This window comes from Esox lucius, chromosome 2 (assembly GCF_011004845.1).
Source record: "Esox lucius isolate fEsoLuc1 chromosome 2, fEsoLuc1.pri, whole genome shotgun sequence".
Lineage (NCBI taxonomy): Eukaryota > Metazoa > Chordata > Actinopteri > Esociformes > Esocidae > Esox > Esox lucius.
In genome coordinates this window covers 16,241,131-16,260,267 of record NC_047570.1, presented here as the reverse complement: position 1 = coordinate 16,260,267, position 19,137 = coordinate 16,241,131, and the positions used below count along the sequence as shown (strand labels likewise).

General features: G+C 43.6%; 1 protein-coding gene across 2 annotated transcripts in view; it reads left to right on the top strand.

The window, feature by feature from the left end:
- The window catches only part of LOC105029753 (golgin subfamily A member 4), a 185,073-nt gene that overhangs the window by 49,633 nt on the left and 116,303 nt on the right, over positions 1 to 19,137 (top strand). For both annotated transcript variants that reach the window (XM_010903259.3, XM_034296646.1), the window contains exon 5: positions 3,725 to 3,815. In XM_010903259.3, the coding sequence (XP_010901561.3) occupies positions 3,725 to 3,815 (91 nt within the window). The remainder of the gene's footprint in view (positions 1 to 3,724; positions 3,816 to 19,137) is intronic.

Genomic DNA, 19,137 nt, shown 5'->3' with positions numbered 1-19,137 from the left:
AATTTGTTGTTGACTCAGTGATGGCAAGTTGCTTGGAAATGGTTTTGTAACCACTCCCAGATTCATGGACATCAATAGTCTTCTGAGGGCCTCGGATAAGTCTTTTACTTTTGGCATAATGTGTTATCACACACCCATGAGCCTATGAACAACCCACACCAACTTGCTAATCTTTATTGAAGCTTGGACTCTCCCAGGTTACCGGTACTTTCTAATGATTTTCTAATCATTTTAACCTGTTTCGGTGCACCTGATTCGAATTTATGTGATGAAGGTAGAGGTGAACCAACCTTTTCCATCTATGGAAATTGCATTTCTGTACATTCAGGCCCTGAGGGATTGTGCATGGAGTCAGGCACTGAGTGATTGTGCATGGAGTCAGGCACTGAGTGATTGTGCATGGAGTCAGGCACTGAGTGATTGTGCATGGTGTCAGGCACTGAGTGATTGTGCATGGAGTCAGGCACTGAGTGATTGTGCATGGTGTCAGGCACTGAGTGATTGTGCATGGAGTCAGGCACTGAGTGATTGTGCATGGAGTCAGGCCCTGAGGGATTGTGCATGGAGTCAGGCCCTGAGGGATTGTGCATGGAGTCAGGCCCTGAGGGATTGTGCATGGAGTCAGGCCCTGAGGGATTGTGCATGGAGTCAGGCCCTGAGGGATTGTGCATGGAGTCAGGCCCTGAGGGATTGTGCATGGAGTCAGGCCCTGAGGGATTGTGCATGGAGTCAGGCCCTGAGGGATTGTGCATGGAGTCAAGCCCTGAGTGATTGTGCATGGAGTCAGGCCCTGAGGGATTGTGCATGGAGTCAGGCACTGAGGGATTGTGCATGGAGTCAGGCACTGAGTGATTGAAGGAAATGTAGGTGCTCAGCAAAGCGACACTCCAGTCTGAGTCTTTTAATGGAGGAGTATGTGAATGGGAAGTGCGACTAGATTGCTGGCCTATTGAAAGGCCCCTTCACATTCACTGCGCCCTTTGACCCTGAGGTACATATCGGATGGCAAGCGGTTATTTCAACACAAGATGTTCACATAAAAGTGGCAATCTTGGTCTAGCGGTGTGAAGGTTTTAGCACGCTGAGTAACAGCACCTGAAATCACACAGACACAAATAGGCCCATCCATGAATAATGGAGGCAGTCCATGTAAAAGCACATGGCACAAAAGCAGCAAGGCTGCCCTCTCCCTTGCTAATGATATAATTTACCTTCCTCCATTCCCAGTAAACAACTACCACTCTCATTTCCTGTATCTTTGATCTGGAATGGAGCAGCCTTTGCGTGTGTATCATGATGGAATCATTAAGATCTATTCTTGCTTAATTGGTCAGATGCTCGATTAAGTTCTGGGTCCAGACATGTTAAGAGATGGAACCAGGATTAGAACTGGAACAAATTGCCCCACATTTTCTTTCTAGAATGTTATGTTCAAGACTATGGGCCAAACCTCCCCATCAGAATTGCAAAATATGCTAACAACTGCAATATTGTTATTGGTCTAAATAACCATTGTGTAACTGGAACTAATGATAATAATCTCGTGTTCACGTGTATGTAGTCAGTACATCTGAGATTAGGTTTCAGTTGTCCTAACCTACAGTACCTTACCAGATGTATTGTTCCTTTAATTGCAGGCTAAGAACCAGTCACTCTACCGATTAAAGGGAGGTTTTAAGATATGTATCTGCTTACCCATGAGTTTGTCTGACTATGGGTATCATTTATATGTTTCAATGTGCATTATTAGATATTTGAAGCTTTTTCTTACCAGTTCTGCCAAAAGCAAGGAAATAGACCTTCTAGGTACTTAAAAACAGTGTGCTTGGTCATTCATAGTCTCACTATGCTACATATAGTATTCACTATGCTACAACTTAATCATTTGTGTACACATTTTTGACAAAGGAGAAAACACTTGGGTGTGGATATAATCACATTTTGTATGATTAACAGTTGACGCTGTGTATAGCACTTTGAGATTATGGAAGACCTCCCAGACAATTTTGGAGTGGTTTGTTCATTTTATAGGAGCTGTCCAAAGTACCGGCAGAGTTACAGCAATTGTGCTAAGCTAACATACGCAAACTCACTGAGACATAAGAGCGGTGTGCAGGTTTGTCAGAGTCTGGTCAAGATGAGGTGAAATAACCCAGGCTAGACCTCAAAATGTTGCAGTATTATTGTAAGCGCAGCGACATTCAGTGGCCTGTGGAACAGCAGCCATGTGCGTGAGGATCTGGCTGGTGACGCTTGAGTCTGGCTTGGTCCAACCCTGATGAAACACACACTTATCACACAGGATTGATTTGTTTACCCACTTTAAGGCCGGTCCACTCTTCATGTGTCTTATTCCTGACTTGGTGCACTGATGTGCTCTCTGTCTCTGTCTCTGTGTCTCTCTACTCTCCTTCCCCCCACTTGCTCTTTTACTTTCACTCTTTCTTTCCCCCTTCCTCATCTGCCGTCAACTGACTTTGTATTTGTTTATAAATGCTGAGTCTAAAACAACAATAGCCGGCCATCATTCTTTCAACCATGCCGGATTCTTTATACAGGGTTTGATATGCTGATAGGATCCCAGGCCTTTGGGAGTTCCATTTCTCATTTGAAGCCCTCAGTCAGACACTCTTAGTCAGTGTACTTGATAAGGGCACTGTGGCATTGCTCTCGTCCAGTCAAATGACTCCTCTCGGTTTTTGGCTGACAGGTTGAATGGTAATCCAGAGTGGACCCAAGTTCACTGTGCATATCCAGTCTCTTCCTGTAGTGGCCCATAACAAAGATTGTGCAATGGGAATTAAAATACTTCAGTCTGCCTGTTGTTTAGTTTTTGTCTGCTCAACAGATCTTTGACTTCCTTAGCTGCCTGTATTTGATGCTAAAACCAAGTCATACTAGGCTCACTCATTCTGCAAATGTGTCATAATGTACAGTTGTGACACACAACATGATTATCAAGCTGTTTGAAATACAACAGTTCTCCTCAAAGCTGTGTATTGAGTTATACTGGAGATTTTTTAATAGTCTTTTTGACATTGACTTTGCTGATGGTGTACTTTGATGTTACTGAGTTGTGTCATTTAGTAAGATGTACTTAGATGTAACTGGGTTGTATCATTGAGTGAGGTTTACTTAGCCATAACTGGGTTGTGTCATTGAGTAAGGTGTATTTAGCCGTAACTGGGTTGTGTCATTGAGTAAGGAGTACTTAACTGTAACTGGGTTGTGTCATTGAGTAAGGTGTATTTAGCCATAACTGAGTTGTGTCATTGAGTAAGGAGTACTTAACTGTAACTGGGTTGTATCATTGAGTAAGGTGTACTTAACTGTAACTGGGTTGTATTATTGAGTAAGGTGTACTTAACTGTAACTGGGTTGTATTATTGAGTAAGGTGTACATAGCTGTAACTGGGTTGTGTCATTGAGTAAGGTGTACTTAACTGTAACTGGTTTGTGTCATTGAGTAAGGTGTACTTAACTGTAACTGGGTTGTGTCATTGAGTAAGGTGTACTTAACTGTAACTGGGTTGTGTCATTGAGTAAGGTGTACTTAACTGTAACTGGGTTGTGTCATTGAGTAAGGTGTACTTAGCCGTTACTGGGTTGTGGGATAGTCCCACCTACTGTATCTATGAGATAAATGTTCTATACCAACTGAGTATTTATGTTGTCATGTTATGATGCTTCCAAAGGGTAATATCTAATGTATTTCTGTCCACAGTGGAGAACAGACAGACCGGTGCCAGTATATGCAGACTCAACTGCCTACCCAGGATGCTGTACTGCAGCAGCTGAAAGAGGCCCAGGCTAATGTGAGTGTCCTGCAGCCCCACTCACTGAACCGACATCAGAGGAACCAGTCATTCCTCATAGAATTGGCAGACTACTGACTCCTACTGAAGGTGGACCATGAGTTCATGTTATGCAGTGAGATTGACCAAAGAAATGTCAGTCATATTTCCAGCTAAATTCTCCATGTTACTCTCATGCTGTGTGCATGCGTGCTGTGTGTGTGTGTGTGCCTTCTACTTGACTGAATGGAACCCCACTTGGAGCACTGTATGCATCCTAGCCCCCCCCACACACACACACACACACACACACACACTCTCACGCCTGGCGAACCGGAGACAAAAAGTGCCAGGGGGCGAACACATCCACTCAACAGCCGTGTGTGTACCCCTGACCGGTTGCATTTAGCATGCACCACCTGGCTGAGCAGACAATGTACACACACACACTGAAACACACACCAACCCTGGGGCACCCCGGCGCTGTGTTAAGTAGTTATGGCAACTATTGCATGCAACCCCTACTAAAGTTGTATACGCCGAGAGTTTAATTATTCACATGGGGTGGGGAGGGGGTAATTAAGATGGTCTTGTACTGCCTCCATAATTCATTGGCGTTGAAGGCCTGATGTGTTTTGGTGTGGTAAACAGAGTTTGGCACATGATGTGACGAGCGGTGAGTTAACACGACGTTTGCGCCCAGAATGGCTGTGTTCTCTCATTTACCCTGCGGGCTGGTGGGCAAACAGAGGGGACGGTGTGGAGAGTGGTTAGGGTTAGACCACTTCACCTGGTCTGGAAAGGGCCCACGAGCCCCGTGGCCACGTCATAACCGGGTCTCCGCCAGCCTCTTAATGATACGCCGCTGTAATGTTCTGAGAACGTTCCGAGCCAGCCGAACGCTATCTTTGTTGGACTTATTGAATAGACTTGAGTCAGATGATTCATGAGCCTGTTGTGTTCTAATGGACAAGGCTGAGAAATATAAATATTAATGATCCTTGCGTGAAGTTTAGTGATCAGACCGTGATTGTGTTTGTTCTAGAATGTGCAAAATGGTCCTGGTAATTTGGGTAAGAGTCTTAATTACCATATGATAGATAGATTGGGCTCTGAGTTTAGACGCAGGGCTGCAGATGATGGTATGGCATTAGAAAGCCTATTGATTGTGCATACTTAAAAACTCTCCCAACCCAACTAAGGGAAGGGCTTAAAAGTGCAGGGCTAATTAGTCACTTGTCAATAATTGACACTAAGATGCATGCTGAGGGATTTGTTGCTTTAACCCTGATGGAAAATAAGAGAGAAGCCTGGATTCTGAGGAATCTTTTTTTTTACTACACCCGCCAATCAGAGACAAATGGAATGAGCTCAGTTAATTGAACTGGGTCTGAGCACTATTCCATCAGTCTTTTACTGGCTGTTAAACAATGGGGTGGCGTCTGTCTGTGTTGTGAGATTCTACAACCGTATATCAAACGTACCAAAGCGTACACACGCTAGTAGGCCTGCAGAATGCGCAGAGAGAGCTCAGAGATACAGTAACAGTAAATTAATACACACACACACACACACATACACACGCATTCTTGTCAGTGTAACTGCGGTTGTCTGCCAGAGAGCAGAGCGCTGCAGTACGTGGGAGCTCTCCACTCTGATTCTATCTGTCAGGTTGTTGAACCACCAGCCCACTTCAGCCCAGCAGGCCGACGCCCCCTCTCCCCACAACTCACTGCACCGTACAACGCAGAAAGTCATCCCTGAGCTGTTTAAAAGGTCGCCGGGGCTGCACTACAGCCAGCCTTGACATTTGATTGGCAAAGGTAGAAATCTCTGAGTGGTTGAGACGGGCCAAGTCCTTGTGCACGGCTTCAAAGAGCAGTGTGAATGGGAGCCACACAGGGTTGCCTCCCATGGGCGGGCTCCTGTTCACTGGCTCCTCTTTTAACAGGGCTTTACTGGAGCTGCAGAAACCTTTTGGATTCATAGAGCCTCTCACTACAGCCTCACATGCTGGGCTCTATTTTTGACTGGTGTTAAGGCAGCGCTAGTGTCAAATGCTCATTCTTTGCGGTCTGCTATTTTAAAAATGTTGGAACAGGATTTGACCTGTTTTTATAATTGACCTGTTTTATGTAATCTTGGCAGTGTTTAGGAGGGGTGGAATAGTCAGATGGGATTTCTCTGACTCATCCCACTCTAGCGACTCACTCAGGCGGGTTTGGCGCCCGCAAAATCTGAGATCGACAGTCGAATGAGCATGTTCTCATAGTTGATGATCTGACTGACTTCCCTCTTTGGATGTGCAGTTTTGGGGAAAGAAGATGAATGACTAGTTGTGTATTTCTTAGAGGAAGAGAAGTCGCAACTAAGCTTGTTGTGCAACTTCAGGATGGGGAGGAAAAAGCATACGTACATAAAGTTGTGCTCAAAAGTTTGCATACCCTTGGAGAATTGGTAATATATGTACCATTTGTAAAGAAAACATGAGTAAGCAGGAAAAACACATTTCTTTTATTTCTTATGGGATTCAAATTCAGCTGTAGGTCATAACAGAATGGCACAATCATAAAACAAAACATGGCAACAAAATAAAAAGTTAACTGATCCCTGTTCAAAAGTCTGCATACCCTTAGTTCTTAATACTGTGTATATCCCCCTTTAGCATCAATAACAGCATTCAGTCTTTTGTAATAGTTGTCTATGAGGCCCCAAATTCTTACAGGTGGTATAGCTGCACATTCGTCTTGGCAAAATGGCCAAGTCTTTGGTCGTCTTGCATGAACTGCACGTTTGAGATCTCCCCTGAGTGTCTCCATCAAATCAAGGTCAGGAGACTGTGATGGCCACTCCAGAACCTTGACCTTTTTCTGCTGTAACCACTGGAGGGTCAAAATCCAAGGGTGCTCCATGCACAGCTGTCGTGCAGAAGAAGGCTAATTGTCTGCCAGTATTTTCTGATACATGCTGCATTCATCTTGCCATACATTTTGAGCTCACACACCCCCAAAACATCAGTGAGCCACCATCATGCATCACAGTGGGGATGGTATTCTGTTCACTATAGGCCTTGTTGACCCCTCTCCAAATTTTTATGGTTAAAGTATTGTCATATTGTGCTCCTTGAAACAACCACACCGTCTTTTTCCAGAGCAGCCTGTATTTCCCCTGCGGTTACCTGTGGGTTTTTCTTTGTATCTTGAACAATTCTTCCGGCAGTTTTGGCGGAAATCTTTCTTGGTCTACTTGACCTTGGGTTGGTATCAAGAGATCCCTGAATTTTTCACTTTTTAATAAGTGTTTGAACAGTACTGACTGGCATTTGCAAGTCATAGCCTTTTCCATCTTTATAAATGTCCATTACCTTGTTATGCAGGTCTTTTCTGCTCCCCATGGCTCAGTATCTATCCTGCTCAGTGCATCCATATTAGAGCTAACAAACTCATTGACTATTTATACAAAGACACTAATTGCAATTTAAAATGGCCATTTTCACCTGTGTGTGTCGCCTTGTGTGTCTGTAACAAGGCCAAACGTTCAAGTGTATGTAAACTTTTGATCAGGGCCATTTGGGTGATTTCTGTTATCATTATGATTTAAAAAGGAGCCAAACAATTATGTGATAATAAGTGGCTTCATTTGATCACTATCCTTAAATATAACACTGATCAGTCATATTTTCAAAATCAGTGCCAAAATTTAACAATTTCTGCCAGGGTATGCAAACTTATGAGCTGAACATACCATTTTACAGCACAATGGCCAATACTTAAGACATTGCTGGACAGTTGCTGTTAAACGGCAACATGTCCCATTAACCTCATGACAAAATGTTTTGAAATGCAGTGATTTCCCTTCAGTATTGACTGTATGCACACAGAGTAGACTCTACCCATACACACACACAAACACACTCACAGACCCTCTCACACACACTTACACTATAACACACACACTCACTCATGTAAACATATAGTACAATTAACATTTTTATTAAATACTGATTATACACAGACATGTTATGGCTATATTCCTCAGACTTAACCCTAATACTCACCACAATTTATACCCCAACCTTAACAAAACCCAATTGTAAGTTTTATCCTAAACCTAACCCCTAAGGTGGAAGTATGTTTTCTTTCTGGGACCTGCCATTGTCTTTGATGGCATCCTGTTTAGATATTCACACGCTGGTCTGTTGTTCGTTTTTACAGCTGCTTTTCTTTCTGTTGAGGTGGAACGTGTAATAAAGGGCACCTTGAAAGGTGTGTGTGTACAGTGTGTGGGAGAAACTGTTGTTCCAATATTGATCTGCTGTGGGTGTGTATTCTGTTGTGACCTCAGCCTGGTCAGCAGGGTGCCATGCTGGGTCATTAGTGCCCTGCAGTGTGCCAGTCCTCTGTTCTCCTTGGCCTGCTCCTCCTTCATCCCCTAGCCACTCCCTCTGTCCTGCTCCATCCCCTGCCTGCTCCCTCTGTCCTCCTCCATCCCCTGCCCGCTCCCTCTGTCCTCCTCCAACCCCTGCCTGCTCCCTCCATCGTCCTCCATCCCCTGGCCACTCCCTCACTCCGTACCCCTCCATCCCCTGGCCACTCCTTCCCTGAGTCCTCCTCCTCCATCCCCTGGCCACTCCTTCCCTCCGTTCTCCTCCTCCATCCCCTGGCCGCTCCTTCCCTCCGTCCTCCTCCATCCCCTGGCCTCTCCTTCCCTCGTCCTCCTCCATCCACTGGCCGCTCCGTCCTCCTCCTTGTATGCAGCGTGCCCTGGCGGCTGAAGGCGTCGTTAAAGGCCATAACTTATCTGACGTTTGAAGCTAATGGGAGGAATACCGGCCGCAGTGAAAAATAAATGACACCCCCCCCGCCCTCCTAACCTGCAGTGTAATATAGCAGCGGTGAGAGTATGCATTACAGATATGAGGCATTAGAATTTATCTGTGCTGCACCACGCTGACTGATGCATTTGAAAATAATGTACTGGAGCCAGAGCATTACAGGGACCCTGTAACTAATGGACAGCTCTCGCCCGTGGCCACCGCTGTATATCATTCAGCCGGACGAGCTCATCAAGCCCTGGCCCTACAGAAGTCCTCTGTTTCCCAGACCAGCAGCTAACTGACTGCTGCAGCAGAGGACATGCAATGTACAGTGCTGTGAAAAACTATTAGTGCCCCTTTTTGATTTTCTGCATTTTGGAAGATTCAGATCTTCAGCCCTGACCTAGTATTGAGTAATGGAAACCTGAGTGAGAAGATATCATGCTTATTTCAGTTATTCCATGACCAGCGTTATGCAACACTCAGTGCCACCCTCTGAAAACATGCCCTCTTGCACTCAATAACTGTGCACCAATTCCATCCCATTCTCATACCCTCTTAGTTGTATATGTTAACCGGCTGCATGAATGTACATATTCAGACTGTATACCCTCTTTAAATAATACATAGACTGCTGTTCATCGATAACGTCCTGTCTTTGTTCTTGGTGAGTAACAGTAATAACCCCTCAGATGTCTGATGTGTTGATGTCATTCCACCCGAGGGGGTCATGGTGGATTATTCACAACAACGCCTGGTCAGAGAAGTGTTAGGGGCAGGCCATGGGAATGGGGTCCAGGGGCTCCCCTGTTTTGGTTAGTCCTCCACCCCCACAACACCCACGTAATGGACCTTGATGTTTGGGCTCTCTCTCCCTGCATTACTGAGTCACTTTCATTATACCAATCAGTTGTCAGAGCATAGGCATATCTGGAGCATAAAACATAGAGTGGTCTGGCTTATTCTTTAACATAATGGTTGAATATGAAATCCAGTGTTAAAGATGGATGGAGTAGGCCGGAGTAGATCAACAGGAATTATTCACTATTCAGGCATAATAGAACAGCCCATTGTTATTTAATGGTGTTTATAATAGGCTATATATAATATCTCTATCAGACAGTAGCCGCTCACAGCCTTTTCTTCAGCCAAATCAAGGCAAAGAAAGATGGAAAGGCCATTTGAATTCCATCCATCGAGAGGTCAGAGAGAGAGAGCATAGCAATACCTTTACCCAGCAGGCAGTGGGAGATGCTAATACCATCATGAGAGAAGAGGAGAGGCCGGACCCATGGGACCACCATGAAGAGTTTCAGTAAATTGTTTAAAAGAAAACCGTCTAAAAAAATTATGATGTCTGCTTTGAAATGCATTAATAATCGGGAGTGGACTGTTTTGTCATAGGAAATGAAAAAGGATTGAAATTCCCTCATCCTAGGAAGGGCTGGAGGGGGTGGTGGTGGGGAACGGGGGGGCGTTAGAGAGCTAAAGGAGAGGCAGTGTGGAATGAGAAATGTGTTGGCGTGAGGGAGGCCGGGGAGGGCTCTTACTCTGCTCTCTGTCCAGGTGCACAGAGCAGAGAGCAGAGGACACAGGAAGACACTCTCGTTATTTCTGGTTTGAGTTTTGTCTTAATGGAATGCTCTGAATGGTACCAGGTGTTAGAACCCGCTCCTTGTCTCCCATGTCCCTCTCTCCATTATAATACCCTCTCTAACAAAGATCTCTCTGACTCTCTTAGGAATACAAGAGGAATATGAGGAATAGATGAACAGTCGAGGTCTATCTCAGAGAATGATGAAAGACTTGAAAGTTTTGTCTTTCTCTCCCCCTTCTATCATAATTGGAAATTCATAGAATACCTAATGAAATGAAACCTGATGAACAATGCTGTTTTTCCCCCTTTCTTATATAATGCATCAGAGCAATTTGGTATGGTGTGAGTTATAAGGCAATGGAATTCTTTAGTGAATGAAATCTCTATTATTAACATGTAATATAATTATAGCACTCTGCAATTGGAAATGCATTGTGGTGTGCAGCATAATGAAAGACTGTGTGGTGGTCAAGTGCAGTCTCAAGCAGATTTTCTGCCCCTATGGATGTATAAAAGTCAGACGTCAGCATTCCCACAGCCTAATCTCTCCGTATACTGTATACATGTAGGAAACAGCTCTGGGTGGTTTCCATACTAAAGACCTGACCCAGTGAGTACCACGGGGGAAATATCTGTGTGTCATCACATCAATAATTCACTTTTATTCATTTGAGTTAATCAACTATTTTCTTGTTAGGGTGTTACTTATTTGATTATGCTTATTGGATTATCTGTTTGGTTTCAGTCCTAATCAATGTATTGTATTCACTTTCATAAAACCTTGGCAGATCTTCAAGTGTTATGATCCAGATATCTGTTGGCCTAGTACTTTATATGGAGATGGAAGTCGTCCCTCCAGTATAGTTGGTTGGTTAGATTGGCTGAGTGATTGATGTAAATAATAGATGTCTCATTCATCCTCCAGTAGTTGTGAAGATCCAGGAGGCAGCTCTGGGGCTTAGCCGTGTGTCAATGACACACAGAGGCAGGCGAGGACATCAGGACGGAGTGGGAATCCCGTGTGACTGAGTCTGTGTGGTGGCTACTGGGGTCATTGGTGTGTCAGGACAGGCTGTGTAAGACTGAGGCGAGTGGGTAGCCAGACCAGGGGAAGCCGTTGATCAGGGTGGTCAGGGCTATTGTACGGGAATGGTAGGTTGTATAAGGTGGCACTGACCAGGCCAGAAAAGGGGACCTGTGGGAGGAGGGACAGGTGCTGTAGAAACACAGAAGCTGCAGGTCAGAACTGTGTTACTGACCAGTCAGTTCACCCTAATGGGAGACATGGACTAGGTCTGTTTCAACCCCACACTGAAACCACTTCAGCTGCTGGTTGAACTTCAGAGTTGGCCGTATGCTCGAAAACCCTCTCCTCCGGGCTGGCAATCTAGCACTATCTCTAAGCAAACAGTGGACAGGCTGTGCTCTCTCTCTGCCTGAATAAACCTCTCTCAAGGCACGGTGATACTCCCAGCCAGGTCTCTGGAGCTAAAGCGCTGTAATGGCTGTGCGGAAAGGTTTGCTGGGAATGGCTTTAAACGGTGGAGGGCTCTGAAGAGGCCGTCGGTTGGACAGATTTCACCTAACAGCACACCGTTAAAAGGTTGACCGTGCCCATGTTGGAATGGAGGTGTTCTATAGTCGGACACATTTCAGCTAATCCCCCACGCCTGATTGTTTGCTGAAGTGCACATTTGCAGTGCACATTCATTAGGCCTCCAGTAGATGCTTTATTTGATTATTTCCTGTATTTTGGTCTTTTTCAACTGCTTTTCTTTTTTTTTTTTCAAAACATGGGCTATCATTTATAATTTGCCCAAACTACTATATCTCATTTACACTGACTTCATTTAGACTGTCCTCCCAACCTCAGAGTGCCTCTTCTATGTTTCGGTGGAGTTTACAAATAACATTGAGCATCTTAATTTGAAAGCATTATCCAAATTGCAATTGGTAAATGTATTTTGGTTCCCATCTGCAGCAGGCTCAGTAGCGGACAGGGCCTTTGTCCCCCCAGTCTGTACTTTCATGTGGATTATCATGAGCCCCATCGTCCCGTTCCCCTCCTCCTTCCCGTTCCCCTCCGACCTACCCTCCCCTTCCCCTCCTCCCTCGGCTTCCTCTTCCCCCTTTCAGCCCCTCCCGGTCAGCACGTTTCCGTGTAGCCTATGTTCACTTCCACATGTCATTTTTAATAATGGTTCATTATCATTTTGATTTCTTCCCGAATGTGAAGAGTGACCTCTGGTATTTATCTGTTATGGGGGTGAGTTAGGGGGCTGATATAGTGTGGTGGCTGGTGGGCAGATTATGGCTCATTGACATTAAACAGAAAATGCTTACTATGTGCGTTGTAGAAAAGACTGGGTAAAATCCACTTACATGGGCTGCTGTATGTGGTGGCAGTCATTCACAATTGTATATCTGTCTGGAAAACAACATTTCTAGCAATATCTTGAGCAGGTCCATGTGGGACTAAACACTCTTGCTCTGTCTGGATGCAAAATATATCAGTATTTATTTTAAATAGTGTATCTTTAATACATTTGTACTGTAGATATAGCATGGTGAAGATGTGTGTGTGTGTGTGTGTGTGTGTGGTGGAGGGACTTATGAAGCTCTCCTGTGATGAATAATGGCATTACAGAGCAGGTTGGGGGACTGGCCTTGGATGTGTGAGGTAGGCAGGGTAGCAGCTGCACTCTCAAGCACAATGCTGCTCTAATTTGGCAGAGCTCACTGTAGACACCTCGTTGAAGGCCAGAGTCTCAAGACGTGATATCATTCTGTGGATAAAGCCTATTTTTATCAGGCTGTGAGTGAGCGGAGAGCAGTCCCAGGGCCGCGACAGGACAAAGCTTCTCCGCATGCCTCCCTCTTTTAATATCTTTTTGTGGACCAGGTCGCAATTAGCATGCTAATGATGCGGTCTGAAACATAAAGATCAAGACAATATGAGTCCTTTCTGGTTGCCTGAAGATAACAAATAACCTTTAACAATAATTACCAGATGAAATGGTAAGAAAGTACAACGTTTATCGTGTGAAGTTTTTTAATCTGCCAAATGCTATAGTTAGTCTTTTTCTTTATGCATTTGAGCCCTATGCCTTCCTCTAGCTTATTCTGGTTATTAACGTGCTTCTCTCTTTTGAAAGCATAATGTGGTTATTTACATATTCTCACTACCCTGCTTGATGCTGTAGCTGGTTAAGTTGGTAAGAAGCTCATTTAGGACTCCGGGTGCTGTGGCTTTGTTATAGCAATGAGAGATCAAACAGACCTTGAAAACTGGGATCCAGGAAGAACAAGACTAACATCACACTGGTTTCCAGGGTAAACCTGGTGTTGGTAGCATTGGTTCAAACTCAGGATAATGAGGGGTTTGTAGTAGCCCCTTTAAAACCATACAGTTTCTCACACATGTGGACTAGATTATGCAGTGGGAATCTGCTGGACTGGGCTGGTGTGTCCCTGAGGTGTGGAGATGAGTAAAGGGTGAGTATTATTATAGGTAGTAGACAGGCAACAACAAGGCCGATGTGAACCACTAAAAAGGATGAAAGGTAACCCATGGCAGAGGGCAGGTAGAGGGATTGGCGTCAGAGGGGGTTGGGAGAGAACATTGCTGGGGTTCAAAGCACCTATGTGAAGACACTGGAAGGGCCCCTGCTTCACTGTTCTGTCAGACAGGTTAAGTAAAGGCATCCTGAAAAGAAAAAAAGACAAAAGCAACAACAGCATACACTCACCTAGCCTCAGCACTTGTTGAAGGAGCCCAGACAGGCCCAGACGAAACCCTACAGCGTGAGCAATACCCCAGCCCCCTTCATGCTCTGCCTCAGGCTACAGATCCAGACAGACAGACCTCTACCCCGCTCCCTCCTGCCCATTTCCTCTCTCTTTTCCAATCGCTCACTGCTTGCTCATTGTTTTTCTCTTTATTTTTTCATCGGTCAAGTTGAACTGTTGAACTGATTGCTAGTATCTGTGTATGGTTATGGATTGTGTGTCTCTGTTAAACAATACGTTTTATTTCACATTTGGTAAATATGTTCAAAAAATAAAAGTAACTAATGTATGTTACAGTGCTAGTCTTAGGCACCTGAAATTCTAACTAAAGGGATTTATTTGGGTAGTAAGAGTTTAATTGGAAATAATATATTCACTGATGAGCTGAAACATTATGACCACCTGCCTAATACGCTGTTGTTCCTCCGCATGCTGCCAAAACGGTGCTGACCCACCGAGGTATGGACTCTACAAGACCCCTTAAGGTGTCCTGTGGTATCTGGCACCAAGACGTTATCAGCAGATTCTTCAAGTCTTGAAGATTGCGAGGTGGAGCCGCCATGGATTGGACTTGTTTGTCCAGCACATCCCAGAGATGCTCAATTGAATTGAGATCTGGGGAATATGGAGACCAGGGCAACACCTTGAACTCTTCGTCATGTTCATCAAACCATTCCTGAACAATGTATGCAGTGTGGCAATGCCCAATTATCCTGCTGCAAGAGGCCACTGCCATCCGGGAATACCATTGCCATGAAGTGGTGGACCTGGTCTGCAATGTTGTTTAGGTGGGTGGCACGTGTCAAATTGACATCCACATGAATTCCCAGACCCAGGGTTTCCCAGCAGAACATTGCCCAGAGCATCACACTCTCCAACAGCTTGTTGTCTTCCCACAGTGCATCCTGGTGCCGTCACTTCCCCAGGTAAATGGCACACACATACGCAGCCGTCCAAGTGATGTAAAAGAAAACGGGACTCATCGGACCAGGCGATCATCCACTGCTCCTCTTGTCACTCCAAATTACAGTGTGCCAGAAGCTGTGAGGCGTGTCAAGGTGTTGTCGGTCATATTGTAACCAGGCTTTTTGTTGCATTGGCGCAGTAAACGCTTCTTTCTAGCAACTCGACCATGCGGCTTAGTTTTGTTCAAGTATCGTGGTATTGTACTCCTTGAATATTAATTTTTTTAAATCAAGTCGTATTTTCTAAATCAATGCCAACATTTCACAATTTCTGCCAGAGTATGCAAACTTATGAGCACAACTGTAGTTCAACCTAGATTATTATTTGGGTGATATAAGACTTACCCTGTGTTCTTGAAGCTTTTGTGGCTCAGTCCCTTATAATTCTGTGAGGAGGGAGTAAGAGTCTGTGAATTATCTGTCAAAATATCAGCCAACTGAGCGGTGCGGTCAGTTCATTAACCAGCTGACAGGACTATTAATATTAGTTTGCCTTTTAATCCCTTAGCACCAAATCAGAACTACCCAGGGAGATGTGAGGTGGGTCAGCTTTTAGAAGGACATGCTTTGAATTGTAATGGGCTACAGGATGGTAAATATTCTACAATATAGAAATGGGAATCATGACACTGCTGCATGTTTCCTATTAAGTTTACTTCCATCACAAATAGCATCTATGAACTGTATGGCTTTTGCCACTGGCCGTTTTAACAGCTTATTAGCCAGTAATAGGCTTACTAGTATCTACTAACTTACTACTTGGAATAGTCATAAGAATTGAGCAATTGCTAGCGAGACTGAAGATGAACTTAACACAGTCAAAGCTATTTCATTTCATGGCACAACAACTTTCACTTTTCTTTAGTTCGTGAATGACATTGATACAATAACTATCAATATAGGTCACGATAACTGACTCTTTTGCCCCAGTGAAAAGACGAGAGAATCAGCAAAGTGTTTGTCTATCTTTAACAAATCCTAATGCATAATTTATTTAGTGCTATTTCATTTCATGGCACAACAACGTTTGTTTTACCTTCGTTCTTAAATGACCTTTGATACAATAACTATCGATATAGGTGACGATATCTGACTATTCACAATATAACAGCAAACAGTTTTATTTTAGGCTTACTATAACGTTGCTAGTGAAGGTTGTAGGCCGTGACGTTTTTGTCTATCCTGAACATATCCTAATGCATAATTTGTTTTGACTGTAATGAAGCTCGAACACGGGTCTCTTGCATGGCAGTTCACGTGTCCAACCACTACGCTATTTAACAAGGGATAGTCACTCACTCACTCAGAGACATTCGCACTTCTTGGCCAGCTCTGTTTACGTGGTCCGGCAAAAACTTTAGAAAACCGTTGACATTCATTAGCCCTAAGATAACATTTTATTTGATGATATACCACTGCAATTATTTTCATCATATTTACATGTTGTGTGAATTTGGTTACTGCCATGAAATTTGCAATGTGCACTAGAATACGTTATTTTTGTTTTTGCCTCATGTAAGAACTTGAGGCCACTGACATAAACCAAGATTGTATGGTATGCAGTCATGTGAAAAAGTAAGTACAACCCCTAGAAAGTTGTCCTCTACATGGATATTTGAGATAAATTCCAACCACATTAATTTTTAAAGGTTATGAAATGTTACATACAACAATACTTAGAGACTGTGAGCATTAAGAATTACAATGTGAATGTACGTTTCATTGTAAGTGGATGTGCCTAGATAATGAGAACAACGGAAACCTCTCTGTTTTGATTTTCTCTCTGTAGGTTGCGCTCTGATAACCACAGGAATGTTCACATTGACCATTTGGCATGGGGGTTACTGTCTTGGGAACCTGATATTTGCTAGGTAGATACACCCTTCAATTTATATATCAGCTTGTAACCAACATTACAGTGAAGAGATTGAGTGAGAAGGGATTGAGTGAGATGAGATTGAGGTTGTGTAAGGAAGACCAGGTCCATAACCTCATGAACAAGACTTTCTAATGCTGCAATAAATAATATAATTTCTCTCTCCCTTGACAAACGGGTATGCGATTATTATTACCACCACTATACGAAACAAATTCAACAAAGGCAATTTCCTTATGCAGAAATAGTTTATTAAGCTCTATATTTGCCATGACATAAAATGGACAAAATTTGAATAAGGTTCCTCAAAACAGGTGGAAAAGTATTCGAAAGTCCTTAGAGACATACTTTGGAGTGTCCAACCTTCCATAAAGATAAGAAGCTCAGTCTGGTCTTCACCCTATTGGTGTGTGGTAACACATCATGTCAAGAGTAAAAGGCCCTAACAAGAATGATTATTGATGTCCTTGAGTCTGGTTGGATTTAAAAAGCCATTTACACGCCATTGGAAGTAAATCATTCCTCTGTCGGACAGAACGAATGGAGAAAAGTCCAGGCCACCATCTCCAGTACATAGGACAGTTTGCCCCACCTAATATACAAATTATGACGTTTTACGAAAGGTAATGATTCAGAAGAATGTAAATAAGGATCCAGACATTTCAGATTTGTTCTGTTCTCTAATCATTAAGGGTAATAATATTGACTGGGTCATGTTGTTAAAGAGTACTGTTTTGCTGCAGTCTACATCCTAATGAGTGAACTGTTTAAGGTTTGATACCAAGGTTTGACATGGTATCAAGAGGATGGATTGTCAGGGAAATGTCTTTAATAATGTATTCTAACTGATTAAAGGACTGAGCAACTGTTTAGATGAGAAAAGGAATGTTGGTTGTGCTGTGGGAAAGGAAGTATGAGGTGTTGAGGTAAACATAAAGCTCCAGCAGGACGGGGGTGGATACAGATCAATGGGTTTTAGGACAGGATAGGGGAAGATGCACAACAGGGGGTAGGAAGGATAAGGACCATAGGTGGTTTTATGGTACAACCATGTGGATTCCTAACCCCACCCATTTCCCTATAAGTATTGAATGTATTTCCCAATGCTGTAGAGACTCCTCAGACGGTTATGTGTGTGTAAGCGGTTGACGCGTCTCTCATATTTGCATAATAGTTAATAAAACTGTTAGAATGTGCCAAAAGAACTTTGTCTCTGTTTCTTACTCCTTTCTTACATACATGGAATTACCATCACAAAACACACGACAGCAGCATGCAATACACAAAAGGCCACTGCAAGATGGCGATACACTTCGCGATACACTTTAATCGGGCATAGGTGAGAGTCATGCACATGCCGGTCCATCTCCTCGGCTAACCAGGCTGACCTGGTTTTATGGGCAGGTGTACTGACCTGTCCTCTGCCCGTACACACCAGACAGACTGTGGTTGTCTGGCGAGTCCTGAAGTGAAGGCAGCCCAAACGTTCTCATGATGCATCTTTCTTGTGGAACACAGGATGAAATACGTAGGCATTTATCGTACTCATTGCTGAATACTTTGAAATAACATGAATACTTCGGTAGTACACATGATGTTGGGACAGTACCCTCAGTTGCTGTCATCTCATATTTATACGCCAGGGAAGCAGAAAAGTTTATTTGTCTTAAATGTTTATTTTAATTTGGATTTAGATTGGAGATGTTGTTATACATTATAGTCCGTGTTTGGGAATTTGTTCTTGCAAAGCATGTATACATTAAATCAAACTATTATATTTAGCAGACCTTTAGTAGAAATGTTATTGTTGTATGATTGTAGAAGTGTCAGTTTTATTTTATAGTAAGCATGGTGTATAACAGGTTTTGACGCATTTATTGAGTTGAAGCTGCTGTTTCACTGTGATTTGCTGTTTCATCTCCCAAAGCCTATTGTTTTGTGACACATTTGCTTCTGCGTGATTGACCTCTCTGTCTTCTACTCTGCGACTCAATAGCAGAGGCCAATTTGGCTATGGAAAATGGATTTAAAACTAACCCAGCAGTTAGTGCACAAGCACCAGTGAAGCTTTTCTGAGGAATTGATATGTATCTTCTGTCAAAAAATCTAATCTTGCAGCTGAAATTGGCACGTCTCCTTTGAGCCCCTCCTGGATAGTTTGACATGTTATTGCAACCGGTATTGGTGTTTTACTGTAATGGACGCCTTGTTCTGTGGTTTGTGGTGACTTTTGATAGGCTGCGTGCTGTTGTTGTGCTGTAGACTTTCAAATGTATCCCTGCATCTTTCCTGTCGTACTT